Source organism: Lampetra planeri, chromosome 3 (assembly GCF_965212315.1).
Source record: "Lampetra planeri chromosome 3, kcLamPlan1.2.h2, whole genome shotgun sequence".
In the NCBI taxonomy this organism is placed as follows: Eukaryota; Metazoa; Chordata; class Hyperoartia; order Petromyzontiformes; family Petromyzontidae; genus Lampetra; species Lampetra planeri.
In genome coordinates this window covers 15,480,074-15,505,794 of record NC_136109.1, presented here as the reverse complement: position 1 = coordinate 15,505,794, position 25,721 = coordinate 15,480,074, and the positions used below count along the sequence as shown (strand labels likewise).

Genomic DNA, 25,721 nt, shown 5'->3' with positions numbered 1-25,721 from the left:
TCTTAATATCCACATATATAACAAACATGATGTGTCACTCTTATGGGTATATACACATGCGTATGTGAAGGGAGCGGTAGCGTAGCTGTTAGCGCGCTGCGCTACAAACCCGGGAACCCGAGTTCGATTACTGCTCATGGCCAACACCAAGTAACGATTATCTGAACCGGTCCAGGGCCTCCACTAGGTCGACTCAGCCTCAAATGAGTACCTGGTACGCCACTGGGGAGACGTGGTGCTGGCCACCCACCCCCTCGTGTGCCGTGCCTTCATAGGTGATGCTTGCTAACAGCACTTGCCCCAACAGTCTGTTAAGGCTATAGGGTGAACCTTTGTGTACCAAGCTCTAACTAATCCCAGGCCAATGCTTGTAGCAATCAGAATTGGACATGAACTATTGTATTTGCCCATAACGGAATCAGAAGCTAAGCTGGGTTAACTAGTGCTTGGATGTGTGACTGCTGTGCATAAAACAGGCGTTCTAGACTGCTGCTGGACTACATTGTCACCAAAGTGTGACAAAATCCATTGTACCGTACTGTGCTTCAGTGTCTATGCTTCCTACCAACCAACAAGTATGGACAGAATGTATACGAACAACCATGAGTCTCAGTCCTTACTTGGGGCTTTTTAAAAGCAGCCTTTGAATGAAATTTTTGGCAAGAGCGCTGGTCTGCTTGAAATACTCCTCGTCGAACTGGTATTCCACGGCTGAGATGTTGCTCAGGGTCTCCTCCTTGGTGTCACCCAGGAATGGGGAGGCCCCACTCAGCCTGCGTGGATGAAAGGGAGAAACGATGCAGGTATGGGGGGGGGGTGAAGGTGTGGGAGGGTGAACACGAGGACAGGGTCACACGAGGAGGGGGGTTGGGTCACATGAGATAAGTCACACCAGGACAACAAACGGGTGTCTGTAACCAGCCTGAGATGAACCCTGACGATATGGTTTATACTGTCTAGGGTCTGCAATCTTAATGTGATCTTGAAGCCTCCCTGATGTGCAATGACTTGACAAATTCGCCAAACCTCTTGCTGGCAAAGTTGTAGGTTTCATTGGAATGTTATATATTAACTTAAAAAAAAGCATGTATGCAAATCTCCCTACCACTAACCAATCCACACTCTTAAGTCTCTCTCGATTTGAAAACGAAAGAAAAAAGTCATGAATTCACCTTGAGGCTTGAGCGAATGCGTTTAACCAAGTGTACTTAGAACAGTACTGTAATGTTCTCATTGATTAATGTAAATGTACTCCTATACTAAAATCTATGGCATGTCACTTAGATGTCAGTTGAGAAAAATCAACATTCTGATGAGAAGGTTCAGTCCTCCACACCTCAACCACTGTTGATAAAACGCGCATGCTAAGCTAAAACACGTCCATGCTCTGATGCGTCTATGCAAAAAAACACGATACTGAAGACAACATAAATATTGGACGACATATGCAAAGTAGTTCTATGACCAAATCACCCAGAATGCGGCAAATCCCATCAGACCTCGGAAGTCAAAACGGAGGTGAGCCTGGCTAGCTCTCGGATGGGTGACCAACATGTTCGCGGACAGGCGTAGAGGGCAGTGCAGCAAACTCCACTGTCGTTCTGCACTCCCTGCCACCTTTACCAACCCCGCACATTGGATAGTGGTGAAGTATGGTGCAATAACCCTCACAGCCTGCACGGCGTGGAGACATCCCCACATCCAGCAGTGGATTGACAAATGGGCTGTGCTTGTGCACAGCAACTCGCTTTCAATAATATGGACTCGCTGCCAGAGTGTTATTCTCTTCATTTTTTTTTTACCGGTAACGCAATATGGAAAACTAAGCGACAGTTTATGCCAGATCGAGGACTTTACAGGTTCGTCCTGTTCAGTACGCCAACATTATGTCTCGGGCTGTCGTGCCGTAGCTGCACTGTCTGCAAAGTGGGACAACAAACTCGGAAGATATACGAATAAATACACTTCACATTGTTGAAACGTTCTTCACCGCACCGACTGTACTGGACATCTGTGAAAAAGAGCTTTATAGCTCATCGGATTCCTCCAGTATAAATAAATATTCAGATTCTTTGTCAAAAAGTGCATTCATAAACACATGATATAATCTAAAAATAATACTGTGAAGAGTCACAGTTGACCATATATACTTACAGAATGTATGTCATTACTCCAATGCTCCTGAAAAAAATACGTTTGGTTGGTTTTAAAATTAACAAACACAATAGAACACAATACTGTACAGTAAAAAGATTTGGATTCATATTGCAAATGTTGTGCTTATTTTTATAATTAATATTATATACCCAGGAAAGCCGCACTGAATCTCAAGAATTTTCAGGATGGTCCTGCTACATTTTTGCAATAGTAGGTAGAATTACCGAGAAATTTAAGGTATTATTTAATATTGGGATTTTGGGATGTTACATTTAATGTGTTTTTAGCTTTTTAACATTTATGCAAGTCTATAACTATTCTAGATTTGAAGTTTTCGTGACTGCAGGGATCCACATACTCTTTGGTTCTTTCGGTAAAGTCACGTAGGTATAAAACACAACTATTATTCAATGCAATTATTTAATTTATTATTTTATCTTCATACGTGACTTTACCGAAAGAACCAAAGAATAATAACTATTATTATAATTGTATTAACAAGTGGAACTTTGTACATCTTAACCCACCACATATCAGCTTGCACTCCGAGAGGCTCGTAGTTGACAATCTCTGGTGCTGTAACAGACAAAGACAAAGATCCCCCTTATAGCCTTAACAGACTGTTGGGGCAAGTGCTGTTACCAAGCACCTATGAAGGGCGGAATGGCACACGAAGGGGTGGGAGGCATGCACCACGCCCGACCGCCTTTGTCTTCCTAGTGTCCATGTTTACACATCGAGTGCAATGCATTAGATGCATACGAAACGTCTCTGCTGTTCTAGTATTCCTCATCTGAGTGCTGGTGAATTATGTCCAGGGAATGGATTTTTGGTGAGGACCACATATATTTAGATTTTTTGTCAAAGTGTCAACATCATCAAACAGGCACAGGTCATGCTCATTTCTATCGATGGCCCTCAGCCAGTGGTGGAGTTTCCCAGTTATTCGGGCATGGGACAAAATAGTTTGGGACTGTCTTTGCTGTTGTTTTGCTGCCTTACCCAAGCTTGAGAATTGGTGTACTTGTGCAGTTTGAACTTATATACTTTATCTAATTCATTTATTTATTTTTAGTGATTTGCTTACCTTTCCGAAACTTTGCACTGCTATCGTTGTATGTAATGTTTTTGTTGCAACTCTCTGACCTGGATATCTTTGAAAAAGAGCTTCATAGCTCATCGAGTTTATTCAGGATAATTAAAGATTCTGATTCCGAGATTCTAATGTTAATTTGCCACAGAATGGTACTAATTTAATCGATTTTGGATGGGATTGTGGGCTGGGTGAACCGCTGACAAGAAAAGTGAACTTGCAATATGGCAATAGTGAGATAAGCCTACAGCAATATCAGAGTGGCACTGCATGTATGAGTATTTCTTAAAGCGTTTTGCAAACAAGGCACAAAAACTAGAATATCTAATGTTTGTCTTGAGTTACGATTCTGTATACAGATATACCTCGATTCACGCTTGTAAAACTAAATTTTGTACATCGAAATGGCTTTTCCCATTAATTTAATACGAAAAATCAGGGATATGTATAGGACAGTCATTCCAACTACTCTTAACCTAAAAAAAGATAACACCTATATCACTTTTCACAATACAAAAATAATAAGAAATAACATATATATTAAAACGATTGAATATTAGTTAACTGAAGCAAAAAAATATCAACCTTTTCAGCGACCTCACCAAAAGATCTGCATTTTGGAATGACTGGAAAGGTGATATGGCGGCGTTACTGTCGTACTGCAGGGATACCGTGACGCCGTCGTGGATGGATGATGCAGCCTCCCGGGTGGTTCATTTGATCTCGTTGTTTGCGTGCCGTGTGAAATTTCGTTCACGTGGAAATTCGATTTCGTAAATTGAAAAGTGTCCAGAATTTGTCAATTGCATTAACGTGACATTTTGTAAAACCGAACATTCGTAAATCTACTTGTATTTCAATGTTACCAGAAATGATGTCATGCTCATTAATGTGACTATCTTACAAATAATGTGTGACTTTGTGTTTTCCGTATCATGTTCTGAAAATCTTAGAATTATGCTTCGTGCTGATATTGTACTTATACTCTATAGTAAGCGTTGCCTGTGAGAAGTAAATTGTATTTACATTATTTGTATTCAAGACAACATCTGAAAAAACTAAATGTGTGCAAAGTCACAACTGAAGTTAGGCTTCTAAGATACTGCATTGATGATTTTTAACAAGTTAAAAACTTTGCCGTGGCTGCAATCGTGTTTCATTGACTTTGCAGTTCCCTTTGTTCCACTCTACTTTTAGTTAGCAGTGCATTGGATATGTTATAGTCATGTTTTATTTCTATTAATACTATTAAATTATATTTCCAGAGTTTTGTTTATTTACTTAGGTACTGCTTTAGAGAATACATGGGGTTTATCCATAATTGTAATATTTTATTGGCAAGTGTCATATCTGAATCTCTGGATGCATGCCTCCGATTCCCCGCACGACTATCACAGCTGGCTACGTATGCTGCGAAAGAAGTTCAACATACAATACAAGGGGCAGTATATGCATGGCATATTTGTGCTTCATTTCAGCACTTTGAAATTCTGCAACATTCAGTGCCATGTAAATCCTTATCCTTAAAACCCTTACCTACAAATTCAGGTGTCCCGAAAATATGTCTAAACTCCACACCATCCACAATGCTCTGCGCCAGTCCGAAGTCAATGATCTTGACATTAGCTTTAGGTGCACGGTTTTCCAGCAGCATTATGTTCTCAGGCTTAACACAGGACAGAAGGAGCACACAGTCCTGTAATGAATACTATTTCAAAAGCACACCTACTTATACTTAAAATCAATCGACTCATCACAGTGTTATACAGTGTAACAAGTTCAAGTTCATTTATTAGGTATAGCCCTATGAGCCATTCGGCCCTTGAATCGGGTGCAACCGCAACAAACAAAAAACAAAAACATGAACAAGAAAACATCTTATAGTGACTATGTGTAACATAGTGACTATATGTAACATGCTTGATGTCCATACAATTACTGCATTTTTGAAGGCCCATGTGCAGGGCTATAAGGCTCACAAGACGTGTAGTTTTTTTCCTTCTTCTTCAAAAGAGACATAAACTCCATAGCGTAACAAAATCATGGCGATGTTTTCTTAATACACTGGACAAATGAGTTTGTAATGCAATTTAAAATGTGATATGGTTTGACATCAAGTAGAGTCATGTAATAGGGTTAATGTATGGGATTTGCTGAGAAGAGATCTGTATATATATTTTTTCCCATGATTTAACTAAACTGCATCATACATCTTTACACTATTGTTTCACTATTTAATCGACTCCAAAGGAATGATTGGCTGAGTCAAACTCCAAATATACAGGCATCAGGCTCGGGATCAAACCCACAACCTCCTGTATACCAGGCAAGGTAGATAACATCTCGTAACCGTGACACCTTAACTTGATTAACATAATTTGAAACATGGGGTAGAGTGGTGGCACAATGGTTTGCACCCTGTACTGTGAGTCCAACCACGTGAGTTCAGTTCCCGGCCAAGGCAACCCCCCCCCCCGCTCCTAGCACGGTGATGCTTTCATCCAGCAATTAATTGGCAAAGGGCGATAAATTCCTGCTATTTTAATATCGAGAATTGTAAGTGATATAACGTCAATGTCCTATTTAATAGAAAACGGATAATAACGTAAACATATGATGATAAGTTCACGTCTAAAAATGTCTTTGCAAAGGCCAATATCTTGTGGAATGTGCGGTTAACAAGGAAGCCTGGTTTACATATCCGAGTGTATTGCAGTTCCCTCGCTTTGCAAAGAGATTCGGTAATCGCGAAATATGTACAGTTACACCACACCTCCCATACACAATCTGGGTTCAACTAAATAATAAATACGTCTTGTTCTACAGGTTTATTTGCTCTGTTAGCCTACGTGTAACATGAGCACACCGCTTGCATTTTGCATAAATAACCGATTCTCGCAAGCATGATTCCATGTGTATATCATAAGTGTAGGAATCAATTTTACTCGATTCATCGATACATCCTTGCATGCCAAGTAAGAATGAGCGAATGTACTCGACTGAGATGCATTTCCGGTGCGTTTCTCTCACCTTGAGATCAAAGTGGGCTATGCGCCTGCAGTGCAGGTAACTCACACCGTCCAGAATTTGCTTCAGGAACTCTGTGGCTTCATCCTCTGACAGCGACTCCTTGTGAGCTAGGAAATCAAACAGCTCCCCGCCAGATACCCTGCAAGGCATTCAGGACATGAGCAGCTCAGTGTGAGAAAAACATAGCCGCCCGTTGTTATGACCCACAACGAATCCTACCTGTGGCCTTCTTTACCACTCATCACAGTACACATAGGTAGGCGCAGTCAGACAACATCACTGATTTGGGCATTGTGAGAATGTTTGACTTGCTCATGGCAGGATAAGCGTTTAATCATTGTGACATGTGAGAAAGTCAATGCGTAACACATGTATTACATGGCACAAGCAGCGAGTGCTATGGCTTTCGTTGTTCTTATGCAACACTGCAGGGAGTACATGTTATGGGAATCAATTCGAAGTTTGCAGGAAAATAAAACTTTGATAAAACATCCGACGGTCAAAAAATGTTAGTTAAAAAAATGTATTCCAATGCGACTGTTATATACTAAATCTTAAAAATATTTCGTGCAATCCATAAACTCCCACTAAATGGTTTTGTTGAAATATCGTTTCCCCCCCACGGAAAGAAAACAACTCCTGTTTTTTTTTACTTGCTACATATTTTGTAAGAATGCTGAAGCAGCAAGAATCTGATTATAGTAACACTAAATCACACTAAATCATATGGCTGTAGCGATAATCGAATTGCAAACTTGACTATTGCTGCTCTTTGTTTACCCCATTCCCCACCAGTGGACTGGCCACGACTGCCAATAACACTGCATATGTTAGTCTTCAAATGCCTGTTACGTACAAGATTTAAAAATAAAACATTGCAATGCAAATGTAGAAACGAATGATAGCATCGCGGGCATGACTGTGAATTATTAACATAATTAATTAGAAGCATTATTTACATCATGAAATAAGAATGTAATGCCTAAATAAAAGGTTGTTGTTGAGTGGTTGGATTTTTTTTTCTCAGACAGTTGAATGAATAGATAATAATTTTGAAAACATCTTGTTTGTATTGTCACTAATTCAACCAGTTCTAGGTAACGTCAAGATGAAAATGTTCTGTAAAGCTTACACTACATAACCAAAGCACATTTGTGAAAGCCTCTGTGCTATAAGAATGGCACAAACACTAAATTACTTATTTTATTGGTTCATTATGGTTTGATGTGTCCTTACATTTGTCATAAGTAGTCATCCATCTGCATGCCCATCCAACTGGTGGATGTCAACTCTACACCTTTCATTATTCCCTTACCTACGGTGCTGACCATTCAGATGATTTCCCACAATTAGCCGTATAGCCAATTGAAATATTAATTTGCATGAAATTGCAATCAAACTATCAACACATTTTCCATTCGTAGATTTCATATTTATTCAAGCAATATATTTTAAGATATGTTATCAATAAAAAATGAAACGTCATGGCTGTTTTACACGACTGCCTTTCACGAAATCACCCAAAAATGTGCCCGACCTTGGCAGGTCTCAGCTCAGCCAAAGTCGAGGCTGGTGAGCACTTGGATGAGTGACTAGCAGATGGCTTCTCCGGTGTTGTCTGTGTGGGGCTGCAACACCACCGTATTGCATGGGTTTTCTCTACATGGGAGTCAAGCACTCACTCAGAACTCAGAATCATTATTTATTCTGGAGGAATCCAATGAACTCTGAAGCTCTTTCTCACTGGCCAACGGTCCCAATGACAGGACCCCTCCTGAAAGAGACTTGAGAGTCAGGAAGGCTTCCATTGGGTTCATAATTGGCATCGTTATTATAATTGAGTGCACGTGCGTCATCAGCTGTCTTTGATTGACTGACATGAGATAATAGAGGCCAAGGCCATATGACCTCATGTCAGTCACAGCTGCCACACACACTTTAACATTCTGCTTGATAATGGTGACTATCATTGCCAACGAAAACTTTACATTCTCCATCATATTTTTACTTTACATAGTGTAATAAATAAAACATTGATTTATGAATAATCCAACAACGCATGCATTAATCGGTGCTTAAGCTCACAATGCATGTGAAGTATTGGAAAATGACGGCAGGAAACTCCTTGACGGGAACACACTTCTTTTATTAAATCTTGACTTGTAACAATACAACGCGTGGCCTCTCTTCTTCACAATGCGGTCACCATACAACGGTACAACTCGTGACCTCTTCTCTCCGCCTTACGCTTCTCTTGACTCTCTTAGATTCTGTGCTGCTGGCTCTCTGTGCCTCGTGTAGACTCCGCGCCTCGGCTACACTCTTCTCTCGTCTCGTGTAGACTCTGCGCCTCTGCTACACTCTCCACTCGCCTCGTGTAGACTTTGCATCTCTCTCTGGCTACACCGTATGCATACTCGGCTCGTGTAGACCTTTCTCTCTCTCTGGCTACACCGTATGCATACTCGGCTCGTGTAGACCTTCCTCTCTCTCTGGCTACACACTATACATCACTCAGCTCGTGTAGACCGTTCTCTCTCTCTGGCTACACACTATACATTACTCAGCTCGTGTAGACCGTTCTCTCTCTCTGGCTACACACTATACATTACTCAGCTCGTGTAGACCGTTCTCTCTCTCTGGCTACACACTTATACATTACTCAGCTCGTGTAGACCGTTCTCTCTCTCTGGCTACACACTTATACCTTACTCTCCTCTACTCTCCATTACTCTCCTCTCCGGGCTCTATCTCTGCACCTTCGTCTTCATTCTTAGATGGTTCCACTTCTGCCCCCTGCTCCTCTGTGCATCACCTTATATACCTCTTCTTCCCGGGAGACGGAGCGGATGCGGACCTCAACGTCGGCACCGCTCCTCAGTTACCCAATCCCCACGCGCTATCCCTACGATCCGGTTCCGCTCAGCGCGTGTTTCCACTCCCCGACCAATCACACCGCGCTGCTACCCGATCACTCCCTCTGGGCGCGTCACCGGCACACAGCCAATCAGCAGCACTACCCCCACCCGCGCACTGACGCCTGCTCCTCCCCGTCAGCGCGCGTCACCACACACACACCCGTACATACGCGCTGGCACACGACATATACACCCAGCGCGTATCACCACTACACATGTATTAAATCACTTGTGTAACAATCGATGGTGGAATGGATTCGTGTGACCCATGCAACCAAGAGAGGCTGCTACAATCACCAGTATTTACAAGGAGAACCGACTCCTCAATAAAATCACGAGTTCGTTAAATCGCTCATGGGTGTGGAACCGTGACACCCATACAATAGACCATTCCTGACCCGAATGATTTCTGTGAGCTTGGTTTGTTTTTCCATGAGGCTGGGGTGGACAGCCGGGTAGGTGGTTGGGTAGTGGGCCAATTGCATGAGAATCATTGCAATGGGCGGCGTGAGGTCTGTACTACAGGAAATCCCAGATTGGGAAATTTGTCCACAGTTACAGGGGAATTCAGAAAAAAATATATTTAACAAAAATATGTTCTTTTTAGGGCTTCACTGTGGCAAAAAGGGTTGTTTTTAGGCTCTTCTATCCAGGGGTTTTGACCTCTGTTTATCCAAACATATCTGGCAGCCCTGGGATTACAAATCACGCTCAAAGACTCCCTGCTGGTACATGAGCCTTTGGGGTTGGGGGATGCTTACACCGAATACACTGGGCAATTTCACAGTTTCAACCAAATTTCTCAAATAATGACACATTATTGCCCACCGCGTATCTCTTGAATGCACACGGATAAGATAGCAATGCCCTCAAAGCAACATTTAACACAATAAATTATTTACTTTGAAATAGGTTTTCAATTCAGCACAGCTAGAAAAAAAACAGTGAATCCCTGCCAAATGTATATTACATTTTTTGCGATTGCAAGAACAATCTTATGCTGAACTGCAATAATACACCAATCATAACATTGCAAAGCAGTAAAAACAAGTCCTCCACCCAAGGAAAACAATGCATATGCCAAACCTCCTCTCCATCCAGGCAGAGGCTTCCCAAGGAAGCCATCTAGAAAAATCTTGTTGTAAACAATTTCCTTAAACTAAGGCTTTTTTTTCTCCGAACGATGAGCCAATCATAGTCGTTTTTTCCTGTTATGTAAGATTGTCTTTAATATGCATAATTTATTCTTTAAAGCACAATGCACTTAAAAACTACTAAAAACTATAAACTATTTAAATTTTACCAGGTAAGGCCCACTGAGCTACATAGCTCTTTTTCCAGAAGCGACCTGGCAACAAATGATAGCTCAACGAAGTGGCTCGTCACGTGGACATTTATAGCACCCAAATAGTCTAAATTCAAGTTTCTAAATTTGGAGGAAAAAAAACGGAGGACCTGGAGAAAAATCTACGTGACCACGGGTAGAGAGACACGCAAACTCCAAATATACAGGCATGAGGGTCGGGATCGAACCCACGGTCCAAGTCAAACAACTCGAACTGTTTAACCTGGTCAAGACAGGAAGCATTCTTGAGGGGGGATAGGGTTGCAGCAAGGACAATTTATGGATAAAGGGAGTTGAAATTGGATCACATGAAATAATCCCCGTGTTTCGATGCCACTCCGTGTCACATCATACGTCCAGTACCTCAGGTCCAAAATAAAATCTGCACTGTATTAATACGATTCATAATAATAATTTGGTGTTATTATTTGACACGGAACTTTTAATGTTCTATATACATGTGTTGGTGCAGAAAAAACAATACAATCATAAAAATGAACAAAAGATCCACAAGACACATGAATAAATTGTAAATTTCATTACACCCAGTTATAACTCGGCTATTTTCTTTTGCTGATGCAGTAGGAATCATCTTCTTGGTTCTTTCAGTAAAGTCACGTAGAAGGGAAATAATACAAATAAACCATATAAATAAGAAAATAATTCTCATTTGTGAGAATAATTTTATTATCTTTTATTTTTATTATTTCCCTTCTACGTGACTTTACCGAAAGAACCAAGAAGATGAATCCCTGCAGTCACGAAAGCTTTAAATCGAAAAAAAATCATATTGTTGAGTTCATATCACTGTGCGATACCCACTGCGCCACTGCTCCCATTTATTTCAATCGTCCTTTATGGGTTATGCATGGAAACACTCGTTTCATGTTGTTACAATGGATTTTAATATAAAACCTATTGTAAGGCAAATTATTTATCGTCGATAAATTGCCGTCTATCCTTGTGTATTCAAAACGTAGAACATTGTGCTGCATTCTTGTATTGTTATTTTAAGAATAAACTTGAAACCGCCTGTGAAATATCATGAAGTAAAACCACCCCAAAGGCCCCTACACCAGCAGACTGCCCTCCAATGTTCCCACTGGCTAGAGATGACGATAGCGAGCCAAGCAATGTTACAAATAACAAAAAAGTCAAGTCAAGTTAATTTATAAACGTGCGTTTAGATTATTGAGATTATTTGCCTGCTATACATTTCCACATGATAAGCCACTTTGTTGAGCTATCATTTGTGGGGAGGTCACTTCCGAAAAATAAGCTCATAGCTCAGGATCAGAATCTGAATATTTATTTATACTGCAGGAGGAATCTGATGAGCTATGAAGCTCTTTTTCACAGATGTCCAGTGGGGGCGGTTAAGAACGTTACAACAAGTAATACAAAAACACAATAGCTCAGTGGCTTTATCTGGAAAATTAAATAGTTTAGCTTTATTGGTATATTTTGGTGTGATTTACTTGCCTTTCCTATACTTTGCACTCCAATCGTGTTTTTGTATTGTTTATTGATGTAGTGTTCTGACCCGCTCCTACTGGAAAAGAGCATTATAGCTCATCGGATTCCCCCAGTATGAATACCAATTCTGATTCTTCTTTGGTTCTTTCGGTAAAGTCACGTATAAAGATAAGAACCAAAGAATAATTCCTGCAGTCACGAAAGCTCCAAAATTAATTCTGATTGTGATATTTGATGAACCAGGTGAGAACTCAAGAGACCTGCATGAGTCTCAATCGCAAGAACAACCCCGGGTTGCCAATTAGACAACAAGCAAAACAAAGTGCAGCAATGAAGCAAATGGAAATCACCACGAAAAGAACAATGTCACATGAAAAATAATAAATATTGCACAAATATAAATCAATGTGAGGTTATACATTCCCCGTAGCATAAGTTGACTCTTGCAGACATTTCCGTCATGCCACCGAGGACGCTGCTACAGTGTAAATGGTTAGCACACTATACTTGCAATCAGAGGATGGTAAATCTGGATTTGAAGCTTTCGTGGTGGCAGGAATCCATACTCTTTGCTTCTTTCGGTAAAGTCACGTAGTTAGAAATAAAATAAAACAAATCACGACATAGGAGAAAAAGCTGCTGACAACAAGAGTTTTTGTCAGCGTTGTCCTGCTGTATCGGTGCCACCTTGATGAAGGTCGCTTGTGTTGCCATCGAAACGTCGTGATTTGTTTCATTTTATTTCTAACTACGTGACTTTACCGAAAGAACCAAAGAGTAGAGGTTGGTAATTTAAACTCCTGGCGTGGCGGCTTGAACAGTCGGAGCGTTTATTAAATCCTGCCCCTCTCCACCCAACAATAAAAATTACTTCTAGATTTAAAGTTTTCGTGACTGCAAGGACCCATACTCTTTGGTTCTTTGGGTAAAGTCACGTAGGTGAAAATAATAATAAAATAAAATGTAACAAAAAATTACAACAAAAATAAAATAATAAAAAGTGAAAACAACTAAATAAAATTTTTATTTAGTTTTCACCTTTTTATTATTTTTATTATTTTTTCACCTACGTGACTTTACCGAAAGAACCAAAGAGTGTAGTAAAAATTACCAGGAAAAAACAGGGGCACACAATAGTTACTTGAACGGTAGGTCACGTATGGTGGGTTAAGGTGTGGGTACTCCTACGTCTTCCAAAGTTTCTGGCCAACATGGAAAAGTAGGACAAAAAATACCCCAAAGAGAGGAGCTCTAGAGCTGCCTCTCGTGGAGGCCCTTCAGTCGTGTGAACAAGCAATTGCAGGGCTGCACCTTTATCTTTACAAATTCGACCCAATGGTAATATAATGCAGGAGCCCATCGCTATGCGCGAGTTCTGGAGTTGCGAGTTTCGCGTATTTGCGAGTCACTCAATTTATACTAATTTCCTGTTTGCGACCCGCCGGACTCCAGTGTCCACGAGTGTGCGTAGTGCCAGACGAACGACACTGGGGAGATGTGCACAGAATGTTGTTACATTTGAAACCGTCTGCGAAGACGAGGCACGCGACATCGGCAGCCCGCTCAGTCCTCAAGTCTCGAAGTAATCCCGCTCGGAAATCGCTATTGTATATAATTTACTTCATACGTACTTGCAGTTGTCTCGTTTATACATGTTGGAACAAACGAGTCGACTGTATGGTCCATTAAAAAGAACGCGAATGCAATCGGGGAAAGTAGTGAGGCGAGTGCTCCCCAGAGTGCTAAAATGATAACAACCGTGCGGCGTTGTTATCAAACACCTGCATTTCCTGAGGAGTCATCCTCCTGAACTCCTCATTTGAGATGCCGCAAAGTGGAATAATTCTTATTCCACCTTGTTTTCTTTAATATATAAACAGACGAATGAGATCAATCGTGATATTAAACAAGTAAAAGCAGACCGTGTCACTCACTTTTATTTTTGACCAGTATTTTAATCTGTTCATTGCTCTGTTTCTGGTCCATGGCCAAGTGCTCTTCCCCATGAACCCTTTAAGATGAATCTTGATTTGAAGCTTTCGTGACTGCAGGAATCCATACTCTTTGGTTCTTTCGGTAAAGTCACGTAGGTATAAAATAAAATAAATCACGACGTTTTGCATTTAAGCGTTGGAACAAAAAATGCAATTCACTATCATTATTATGGTCTCCAAAAAAGTCACAGTGGTATTTGATGTTAACTTGTCTTGCACTGAATCCGAATGTTCGAACGTATGTGGTCAACGACAGGAACAAGTTTTCTGAATGAAATTTGCTAATGTGGTTGGTCGCCATCTAAATTGGACCATGATTGACGATGATGGAATTGGTTACAGTAACCGTGCAGTGGAATAACACCACGGTAATGTCAAACAGAACTCCTCAGTATCACCGCACTCAGAAGATGACACCATAGTTACCGCACGGCATCGCATCACACAACTGCTACTCACAGTGCCTCTTCAACAAGGCTCTTTTCAACAACCGGTGCTGCTGTTTCATGTTCTGCTAGGGGAGGTTCCTGGTTCGGACATAAAATAAAACTAATTTTAAGAGTCATTACACTCAAACTAGCGTGGGACAAGTTTGCACGAGCTCGAGAAAACCGCAACAAAAATGTTGATACCGTGTCGCATTGCAGATGTCATCGTGAGCAGTGGACTCGCACAACAAGCTCAGATGGATTTATCTAGGGTGGCACCACATAATCTCTGGAGATATTTAACAATTAATTGTGCGATGGTTATGTTGTCATTCAAATTTGGAAACGCAATTCAAATATAATTTAAAGTTATACTTTAGGCATGCAATAAGTGCTGGGCAATGCTAAAAAAGCAACGTGTATTTGGCCAACTCAATAATGACACGTGTTAAAGCGTAGAAATGTTTATATTATAGTCTTACATAAACAGTTTGTGTGTTAACACAAAGAGTGTTTCAACATGTGGTGGCCATAAAGCTGTTGTAATAGGCATTCGCTAACAGCACTCGCTACCACCAGTTGGCTCCATGTGTGTGTGGGGGGGGCAGGGATTGCCTTTATGTATTGTAACAATATCCAGTGTGTCAGGATCAGGCCACTTCAATGTATAACAGACCTGTTGTGAACACAGCTTAAAGGTGTTGTCCTTTGTTGTGACACAATACTAGCTACTGGCCAGAAAGTCAGGGGTGGGCCGGTGGCTCACGTGGTGCATTTGAAGCTGCCTTTGAGCTGCCGTTCTCCTTGAACTGTATTGTTAAAACCACGGCCACGATCCCAACAGATGATTTCAGCTGTTGCTCTATCACACAGCGAACATGTGCAGAGCACCCGCACTCCAGAGAATATTCAGCCTTCACATATAAAACGGTAACGAGATGCTTTTTTTTCTTTCAAATTACAAATAGCTGCAGCAGACAAAGAAGAAGATCACTGCCTTTGAACTACGGTACTCGAGAAGGCCGCTGTGCATTCCATGGACAGCAAGATGAACCAATTGTACTCCTACAAGAGATTGTTGTTTGAAACAAAACGAGTGCACCATACATAACAGCAAGATGGAAATTATATTATTTTGGACACATAGCCAAGTGTGATGGATAAAACCTAGAGATACTGGTGACGATTGGTAAAGTGAAGGAACTTAAGGATAGACAGGGAGGATTGTAAATGTAACTGACACGACAATGTTATAGCAAGGCCCTAAATCTCACAGAGCTGAGTCGCTCTATCATCGAGGTCATGAATACACACCAATGAATACAATTAAACAGAAGGGCACGAAAACGCCATGCACACGATGCTGCATGTTGTTACCAAGCACCAGAGTGATGGAAGCAGAGAGGCAGTGACGGACTGGGACAAAAAAACGGCCCGGGCATTTGTAAACACAAGGGCCCAAATTCGGGCTATGGGTAATTATATATTCTTTTAATGGGTTCTATGACAAACTTGATACCACGCGCTAGTTTTGCGATGTGACGTATTAGTGTGATTTTGCCAGATGATCTCAGTGGCCCATTTGGGCTGGTACAGAAAACAAATGGGCCGGTGAGGAAGAATCTTTGGGGCTACCAAATATGGGATTCAATGCCAACTGAGAGCGCAAATAAGCAATGAAGCATACACATTAGAGGTAATTAAATATTTAACTCTGATCACATTCGCAATTTCGCCACATCGTCCGGCCCACCGGCCCTCGGAATGGACTGGCCCACTGGGCATTTGCCCGGACTGCCCTATGGCTAGTCTGGACCTGTGTGTAGGTGTAAAATGTAGTTTATTAGAAGAGATTCATCTCTTAATAAAGTAGCTGGGCATGTTTGCACTATGGCACGCAGTGTAACATTTTACAGTATGGGATTTTTGTATCAGTGCACATGAAACTCGATTCCAGTCACAAGCTTCCAAATGCTGACCATTTACGCATTTGGAAATTGGCAAATGAACCCGTAGTTGGCCTTTTCTAGATTTATTCAGGAGAGGGAAAAAAAGAATACTTGGGGTGGTGTCAAAGCATTTGCAACTGGAAGACAGAGAAAGCTGGGTGTCGTGCCAACTGCGTTGCTCCCTGGTGTATTGGACACGTTTACAAACGGGAGAGATTCACAGAGCAATGTTCACAAAAAGTTTACGTAAAAAAATCAAAAACACCTTCTCAAGTCAGTGCTCAAAAGGTAATGCAAGGCATATTCACGTGGGAGTTGAAGCAAGAAAAGTCAGGTACAACAAGTTCGCTGAGCAACTGAATGTATTTCCTGTCGACGGGACACAACTGCTAAAACATATCAGAGTGTGTATATCTAGGGCAGTTATTGAAGGCAGTCCGGGATCAAAATGGTGAAATACAGAAGCAGATGAGAGCAGGTTGGAGTGCAGTTTAAAAAAAAAACGAATCAAAAGCAATGCACCAATGTGCCAAAATAACTATTTAAATCCATGTATATTGCCTGTTGTGACATAATGATTATACATAGAGGCGTTGATTACTAATATGTAAAATAATCTGAAAGGTTCACGCAATGATTTATACTGAAAGACAAAAACGGGAAGAGATAGAATTGAGAACAAAAGCAAATTAGAGATGTGACATTAACTGGCTTAGGCAGGACGTGTCGCTGTAAGGGACGATGGCTGGTGGTTGAGACCAACGATGGAATGTCACCAAAGGAAGTAGCGTGCCTGAGAGAACGTCCACAGCAGAGGTGACAGTGATGAAATCAGCTCATGTGCAGGAGCGAGATGGATTGTTGAGATGGCGTAACAGCTTGGGAAGGCATTCATCTGGCAGTGGATGGATCATGGCTGATCATGATGATAATTCATTTGGGAAGGTGGCATAGTAGGTGGCACAGATAATACATATTCCAGTTAACGTAGCTTGTTTTCCTATATTAAAAAACTGGGGTCTGTCCCGTAATCGAGCTTTTACTACCTGCCAACAAACCTTCACCACTTCACATGGTCGCAAGGCACATTTATCTTGGCACACACTCCGGTGAGGTCACCGCCACTTACAGGCAAAGGGCAGCTGTTGTTGTGCGGCCTTTTAAGAGCCTATTTTGAATAGATGCGAATTAAACTGTGGAGAAAGCTATCATTCGCAGGGAAGTTTAATTCCAAGCCTTCACATCCCCGGTGTCCAGATGGCCACAACTCTTTACGCTGTGCATGTGTGAGAAAAGGGCTCGGTTTATCAAAATGTTTGCACCATCATTTAAACACAGTTATTGGATGTATGCGTGTGCGATTACATTGTTGGTTGAAACGAGGTAGCGTCTTACAGTGTGGTATAAACACACACTTTGTTTTCACTCAAAAAAATTAAGTAGGCGAAATAATATTAGGATCATGGTAGTGAGTCAATTTATTTCAAGAGCCATTACAGCATGAGTGGCCGCAGTACACCCCTTGGCAAAACAGACACTGTAATAGAAGAAGAGGACTGTGGCTTTCTGCATCCCATTGCCTTCTAATTACTGGGTGGATCAATGTAGCAGGGATCAAGACCGTGCATGTACCCACATGCAGTGAAGGCGTTTCAGCCCATACACCCATTGTGAGTTCATGACAACTGGAGATGTTGCACCTGTGGCTCGTGATTATGGCAGTGTTCATAGACAAGAAGACACGCCAGTTCAAATCCGACTTCGAAGTGAATGAAGTGATGGACACTTAAATGTAAGTTACATTCTATTATGCCATCAATGCTCCAGTGAGGTTTACAAAAGTATAAAAATAAACGAATAAAGATGAGGTTCACTCGCCAACAGAAATACTGCACAATCATTCCTCCAGCAGGCCTTCGAGAAACACATTAAACAGTTGCCTGCGTAAGAGACATGTATGTGTATGGATGTGTCCTCACTCTCATTCAGGCTCATCAGTATGCCATGCATATCTATGAGTACCCAGAATGTCAATACGTATTAAGAAGCCGCAGATAAATAACAGAACACCTGACATTTGTAACAACCAAAAGTAATTCATGCTTAAGCTGCTTCAGCAATGTTGACCAACAAATGCGTGCAAGGAAATCAGGACTATGGAAGACACATTTTCATTGAGTGTATGCCCATGCCATTTAGAGGCACATGCTAAACATTTGTGAAATATTCATGCCAGAATTTTTTTTTTACAAAAAAATTAAGGCTAAATCATAGATTAATTCTTTTTAGAAGCGATATTGAAAATGTGTTTGTTCCACGCGATTCCTGTAAGTGAGATGACAGTGGATCTAGTAAACTGGTGCCGGTGACAAACACTGAAATGCTCGATACACGATGGCCAGATGAGCAGGCGGTCGCAAGAGATGACTGTTCCTTCATCAACACTGTGCTAAAACAAATACATTATACTTCATCAGCGTTGTGTATTTGCAGATACGTCAGTGGTGAGTGATATCTGAATTTGCCCTGCCACTGCCACCCACCAAACTTTACCAACCAGCACCGACTGGCATGCTGAAGCATGGTCATACAACCCACATGTCAGAAGTGATGTGGGATAACCATCATCCAGCAGTCGACTGAACAAAGGACTCTGAATAATTGTAAGGGTTACGATAATAATTATAACAATACTGAAATTATTATACAAGCGCTGCAGTATACCAACTGGAGCATTTAAGAAAATTGTATCATTAAGTAACACGTCCAAAAAGGATTTTTAATGACAATGGGTTTATTGTATTCTATCAATATTTTAGTGCTGTTAAAACCCTATTACATGAACAGGCAAAGCCATCTGTCCTCACAAAGGTGAGTTCAATGCTTCAATGGCAAAAATGTGAGGTTATAAAACATAATTTATGTATTTATACTTATTTCATTGAATTGCGATTCTTTATGTTATATTCTGCATGTTATGCATGTTGGGAATTCCCTTCTTAATAGCATATGATGCTCCAGATATCAGCTGCTATTCCTTGTTGTTGCATAAGATACATCGAAGCACCCCAAGGGAGGTTTTTTGTTGTTGTATGTCCAGTCTAGATGCCCTGCAACACTATCATTTGGATGCTAAGAAAAAAGTATTTTGTTCATTTATCCATGTAATTAAAATTCCCAAAGCCAATGAGGCTCAATAAATGTTGTCGAGGTTAATCATTAATGTTATCAGTAACAAATGAAAGCGCCTGAAACATATGCTCTGTTTTACTTGGGGTAGCTATGGGTACTGAGGACCAATGAGCTGACACGAAACAACAAATTCCCCTCTAGTAATGTTTGATTTACAATAGGCTACAGCTACATGTGTCGATTTTATATAATCACATAAAGCAATTAAGAATGCTGCAAACCCATATTTCTGTGAACTTTATGAAAAGTCATTTCCTAAATGCCAATCTGAAAACACAGTATAGACTTTATTAAAAGTCATTTCCTAAATGCCAGTCTGAAAACACAGTATAGACCAGTTTCTCATTCAGCTCATGAGTTTCACTTATAGAGTTTTGAAATGTGGAAACAATTCATATGTAATTTGGCATATAGAATAAAATATATTGTATACTGTCTATGCAAGAAAATGTCTGAAAACAGATAATGTCTGGCAAAATGGAAAATGCAACTCCAGTTGGCATTTAAAGGCATTTCAAGTAGATACCGTGGGTGTATCCACATCATCAGTGCACTTTTGTGTTTCACATTCTAAGACAAAAATGGAAGGGCACTTGTAAAATTTCACATGCACCAACAGCATGAGAATTAAACTCAAATTAAAATTATGAGCATGAAAGAGTAGGCCAAGATACCCTTGAGAGATTCCTCAAGTGGAGTCCCTTCCACCAGCAGTGGCATGAGCAAGCAATTGGCAAGAAATTGGCATCTTGCTACAGTGGTGAGATGTTAACTCCCTCGCCTGGTATGCAGGAGGTCGTGGGTTCGATCCCCACCTTGATTCCTGTATGTTTGGAGTGTGCATGTTCTTTCCGTGGTCACGTGGATTTTCCTCCGGGTCCTCTGGTTTTTCCCTCCACATTTAGAAACATGTGTTCAGAGCATTTGGCTGCTATAAATTGCCACATTCTTAAGCCACTTCGCTGAGCTAGCATTTGTGGCCTGGTGGCATCAGAAAAATAGCTATATAGCTCAGAGGGCCTTACCCAGTAAAATAACAAATCTTCATAATAAAGGTTTTAGGGTTAGATCGTGTACGTATAAATGTGTCGTAACCCTCACCACTCGACAGCCAGTACGGTTTGTTACGTAAACAAAAACCCCAAACCTTTATTATGAATAATGTTGGTCATGAAAGCCTACGTGTTAAACCAAAATAAAAAATAAAATAGTTTTAGTTTTTAATGCAGGACTGCACCTTGCCGTCAAAGGATACCATAGGTCTGCTGTGATTACCATGCCAAGGCAGATAATGGCCGACTCCCAGCCATTACACTTGACATTGAGGCTTTTGTCTTGTGACAGCGGTGAGATTGGAAATCTCGACAAAGGCTTATGACCCTCTGCGTAGCCTCGTATACACAGTAATGGGAGTGTAACCCGAAGCACGGCCACTGCGAACGCTGGCAGGGCCCCACGGGCTACTCCTACAACAACGGTATGAGACATAAACACAGAATCAGATGACTCACAGCTCGAGGATGAGGGTCACATCGGTGTCGTTCTCGTACACCTCGTGCAGGCTGATGATGTTGGGGTGTCGCAGCTCGCTCAGGATGCTCACTTCCCGCTTAATGTCCTCGGGCACCACTCCCCGTCGAGAGCTGCGTGACCGTCGCTTCTTGATGAACTTGGCAGCGAACTCCAGGCCGGACTTTTTCTCGCAGCATTTCTTGACGACTGCAAACTGCCCGCTGGGAAGGGAGGAGGCGGTTGCGCGAAGATCAGGAGGTGACGGAAACACGTTTTGAGCTCAAAGCTGAACCACCACGTAAAAGTGCAGTTCAGAACACATTATACAAATGTTTACATTTAAGATAAGTAGTGAGCGAATACAAGTTGTGGGAATTGATGAAAAGGGTGATAGGAAAAGTGGCTAAAAGTAAAGTACAACTCATATGAATTCCTATGATCATAAAACATTTAAAAAATGTTATATTTATAATTTATATTTTAGGAGGTTTTACTTATTAAATCCAACACATGTTCATGAGCGCTTAATATGGTTAGGACATATATAGCACACACCATTGTAACGTTTTTTTTAAATAGCTTAGTTGGATTGTATACAATTTAGCATATAATGCCTTGATTTATGATATGAATACCCTGACGCCTACATATTTGGAGTTTGCATGTTCTCCCCGTTGTCGGGGGGCTTTTCTCCTGGTCCTTTGGTTTTCCCTCCACATTTAGAGGCATGATTTTCGAGTTTTGACTGCTATAAATTTCCACATGATGTCAATTCGTTGAGCTATCATTTATGGCCAAGTCGCTTTTTAAAAGCAGCTACGTAGCTCAGTGGGCCTTAGCTGATGAAACAAATTTTTTTCATAGTTCATAAAAATGTTTCCAAATGCAAAAAATGTTTCCAAATGCAAAAAATGTACACGACCCGTAAACGACTCAATTGGAATCTACATCACAATCGTCGCCCCCGACTGCAAAATAAAATTGGCAGGACCATTCTGAAAACGAGTAATGCAACTCAATGAGGCTTTCCTGGGTAAACAAGTATTAGCACCGCCTTAGGCAGAACAATGTAAATAGGTAAATGTTTCAGGCAATCTCCCTTCAATTAAAGAATGGACAATACCCCTTTAGAAAGGGCAGCTGCCCACATTGTCATCCTATTATATATTTTTTCTGTTGTAAGGCAGTGGGGTAATGAGTGTGGTGAGGTTTTTTTTAACGTCAATCATGTACCACTGCCAATGCAGTCGCTGAATATTTTTATTTATTTATATGACAATCATTGTTCAGCTGCAAAAAAGCGAATGATATTGTACACCGTTGTGGATTTAGGTGTAACCTTACATTTAATTCAGTCGTGAACATGTCTGACAGCTTGCAGACGTCTATGTGTGCATCAGTTTCTTTACCATTTGGCCAAGTCGATAAAATATTTGGAATTCCAACTGTTTTTTTTTTGCAGGTTGTAATGTGACACCAAACAAAGAAATGTTCCCAGACCGATTTGCTCAAAAAATAGCTTGAGGCCTTGCTGAGCAGTAGTAGCCATGTAAGATAAAATCGTAAATCTTCCAATATATCACAGTATTACAGTGTGTGTGAACAACCTGCTTTATCTTTGCCCTGACGACAGTGGGGACCAATCTCAACCGTGTCCAACAACAAATTAAATATCTGGATTTTGCCTCCATAAATGGAAGATCGAGGACTTACCAAACTGCAAATGTGGTGAGATGCAAACCATCACTGATGACTGCCCCGCGTGTTCAGGTAGAACAAGCGCACTCCACTCTGGGGTGCCACGGTGTGGCGAGATATTAACTACTGCGCCTGGTATACGGGAGGTCATGGGTTTGATCCCGACCCTGATGCTTGTATATTTGGAGTTTGCATGTTCTCTCTATGGTCGCGTGTATTTTTCTCCGGGAGCTCCGGGTTTTCCCTTCACATTTATTTATAAATATGTGTTGAGAGTATATGGCTGTGATACATTTCCACATGATAAGCCACATCATAGGGCTATCATTTGTGGCCAGGTCACTTCTGAAAAATAGCTATATATCTCAGTGGGCCCTACCTGGTAATATAACAAAAATACTTTTATATTATTATATTATATTATTGTATTTTATTATGTTTTATTTTTATTATTTTATTACTTCCCTTCTACGTGACTTTACCGAAAGAACCAAGAAGAAGAAAAATACTTTTAATACGTATTCTGGTGGAGCACACATACTCCACTCAGCTAACACCTCGGATGCCGTGGAATGTCTTACAACATTTAAGCATACGATTTCTAGACTGCTGCTCTTTTCAAACACCACACAAAAGAAGAAAGTGAAGAAAATTAATGCAGTGCTTAATTGTTAAATAGATGACATCCTATAATTTAGGGGTGTCTTTTAAAACCGGTTATACCCACAAACTCTCATTATCCAGAAAGGAGGCTTATGATGAGCGTACGGTGGGGGTTAAGTGGATGGAAAAAAAGTGAATTATTAAGTTAATTGTGTAGCCGACTAAGGGGACATGATACAAAAACAGCTATCAAAGGTGTATTGTAAGTCTTCCATTGAAATGATCTTTCGTTTTCTTACAACGTATATGTGACTTTTCATGTTTTTCTAGAACTCCCCTCAATGATGTGCAAATTTAACATGTGCATGCAAAGCCCACTGAAAGCTAAAGACAACATCGCAGAAGCATGTCAGCTGATGTCAAACTTCAGAGTTGCTCAGCTGGCCCCGTTGGAATCCGGGCTTTGATTCGAGGCAGTGCTCAATGTTTAAATCGGGTTCTCAAGATGTAACATGTTATCAGTCTCGGTCACCAATAAAAGCACACAAGGACCCATCACATACAATTAGAGTCTACATTACTCTCAGTGACAAGAGTGAGTGGGTAAGTACTGCTACCCAAGCCTGTGGAAGGGAGATGACTTGAAGATAATTAAGAGACAGCTCTGTGGTGTCCACTTCTGTGGGTTATTCTCTGACATGAAGGATTGTGCTGCTCTGCGAGACATGATGCCAAGAGCACGGCCGGGATGAAAAAAACATGTAGAATAAATAAAAGAGAAAGATTTTAAATTTGATTTAAAGCTTTCGTGACTGCAGGGATTCATCTTCTTGGTTCTTTCGGTAAAGTCACGTAGAAGGGAAATAATGATAATAAAACAGAATAAAATAATTCTCACGACGTTTCGGCCACTTGCGTTGTGGCCGAAACGTCGTGAGAATTGTATTTTATTATGTTTTATTTTTATTATTTTATTATTTCCCTTCTACGTGACTTTACCGAAAGAACCAAGAAGAGAAAGATTTTATTTTACTAAAGTATAACTGTGGTTTCCATAGTGAGAGAACACAAATATGGGTAGAATGTACCACAGATAGCATTTATCAGATCATAACATGGAGTCCACTCATATAAATGAGTTACAAAAAAACCTCTATTGTACTCGCTAAGCACGCATATCATTTGCTCATGTCTCTGCATGTCGCATTCAAGATAACTGAAGACGTCGTTAAATGTTTCGCTTTGTTAATTATAAAAAATCCAGAGAGAAAAGTTTTTTGTACAACTTCAGCATTTACCCTGAAGTGATTGCATCGTACTTTAAGATTACATGGGTTTTCCTATTTACTGATCATATAATAAAATCATGAAAGTAAATCTTTATTGAAAATTAATGATCCAAACGAGCGACCCTTAAATGTCAGTGGCCTCTTTTGAAGTCCGGTGCAAGGTGGTGCTAAAGGCCAACCCAGTGACTCAAAACAGGAGCACAAAACTCTCCCTTAAAGCGTCGTTGTAAAAACAACACGCAGCCCTGAGGGGGGGAAATAAATCCACGTTACTCTCAGGGGTTACCTCAGTTTAGTGAAAAAATACTTACAATTTGTGTTCTAACTGCACCATTTGTAACCGTGCCAGTGTGTCCCCTGGTGTGCATAGGTGCTAAGGTTATCCGAGCATCATGCTTGCTCATGGGAGTGGTGGTGTGGAAGGTGCTAAGGTTATCCGAACATCATGCTGGCTCATGGGAGTGGTGGTGTGAAAGGTGCTAAGGTCTCCGAGCATCTTGCTGGCTCATGGGAGTGGTGGTGTGGAAGGTGCTAAGGTCTCCGAGCATCTTGCTGGCTCATGGGAGTGGAAGATGGCAGCCTTCAAGCACCCCACTGTTAAGTGAGAAATCACGACGAATACCGAACATCGATCAGCGATCTCCCGGTCTCCAGAGCAACAACAACAACAACACAAGCCACGCCAATGACCATCTTCAGGGCCAAACAAAACGCCAGATAGGCCCTGGGACAAGGAGACATCGCAGCGATACACTTCTGCTGCTCCTGACACGTTTGTCTGGCTTGACCACCTGAACGTGAAATCGTAGTTGTTGCTCTCAATCGACAGCAGCCAAACGAGAGAAAGAGAGAGATAGGAGTGGCTCCCATGTGGGAGTTTCGTTGTCCTTTGGGACCGAGGGATAGGAGCCAGTACGGTGTCGTGTGCACACCCACTGGCCAATCTCACCCAGCACTTGGACAGCTGCCACAACAGCGGATGCCAGCACATGTTGTACAAAGGCACAACCTTTCCTATTCCAACGTAATGTTTGCTC

The 25,721-nt window shown here is 41.1% G+C and overlaps 1 protein-coding gene across 2 annotated transcripts in view; it reads right to left on the bottom strand.

The window, feature by feature from the left end:
* LOC144738724 (death-associated protein kinase 2-like) overlaps window positions 1-25,721 on the bottom strand; it is a 58,272-nt gene that overhangs the window by 10,608 nt on the left and 21,943 nt on the right. For both annotated transcript variants that reach the window (XM_078621728.1, XM_078621720.1), the window contains exons 3-8: window positions 21,094-21,315; window positions 6,281-6,419; window positions 4,787-4,916; window positions 2,685-2,733; window positions 2,155-2,181; window positions 621-773 (exon numbers count right to left, since the gene is read on the bottom strand). In XM_078621728.1, coding sequence (XP_078477854.1) covers window positions 621-773; window positions 2,155-2,181; window positions 2,685-2,733; window positions 4,787-4,916; window positions 6,281-6,419; window positions 21,094-21,315 — 720 coding nt within the window. The remainder of the gene's footprint in view (window positions 1-620; window positions 774-2,154; window positions 2,182-2,684; window positions 2,734-4,786; window positions 4,917-6,280; window positions 6,420-21,093; window positions 21,316-25,721) is intronic.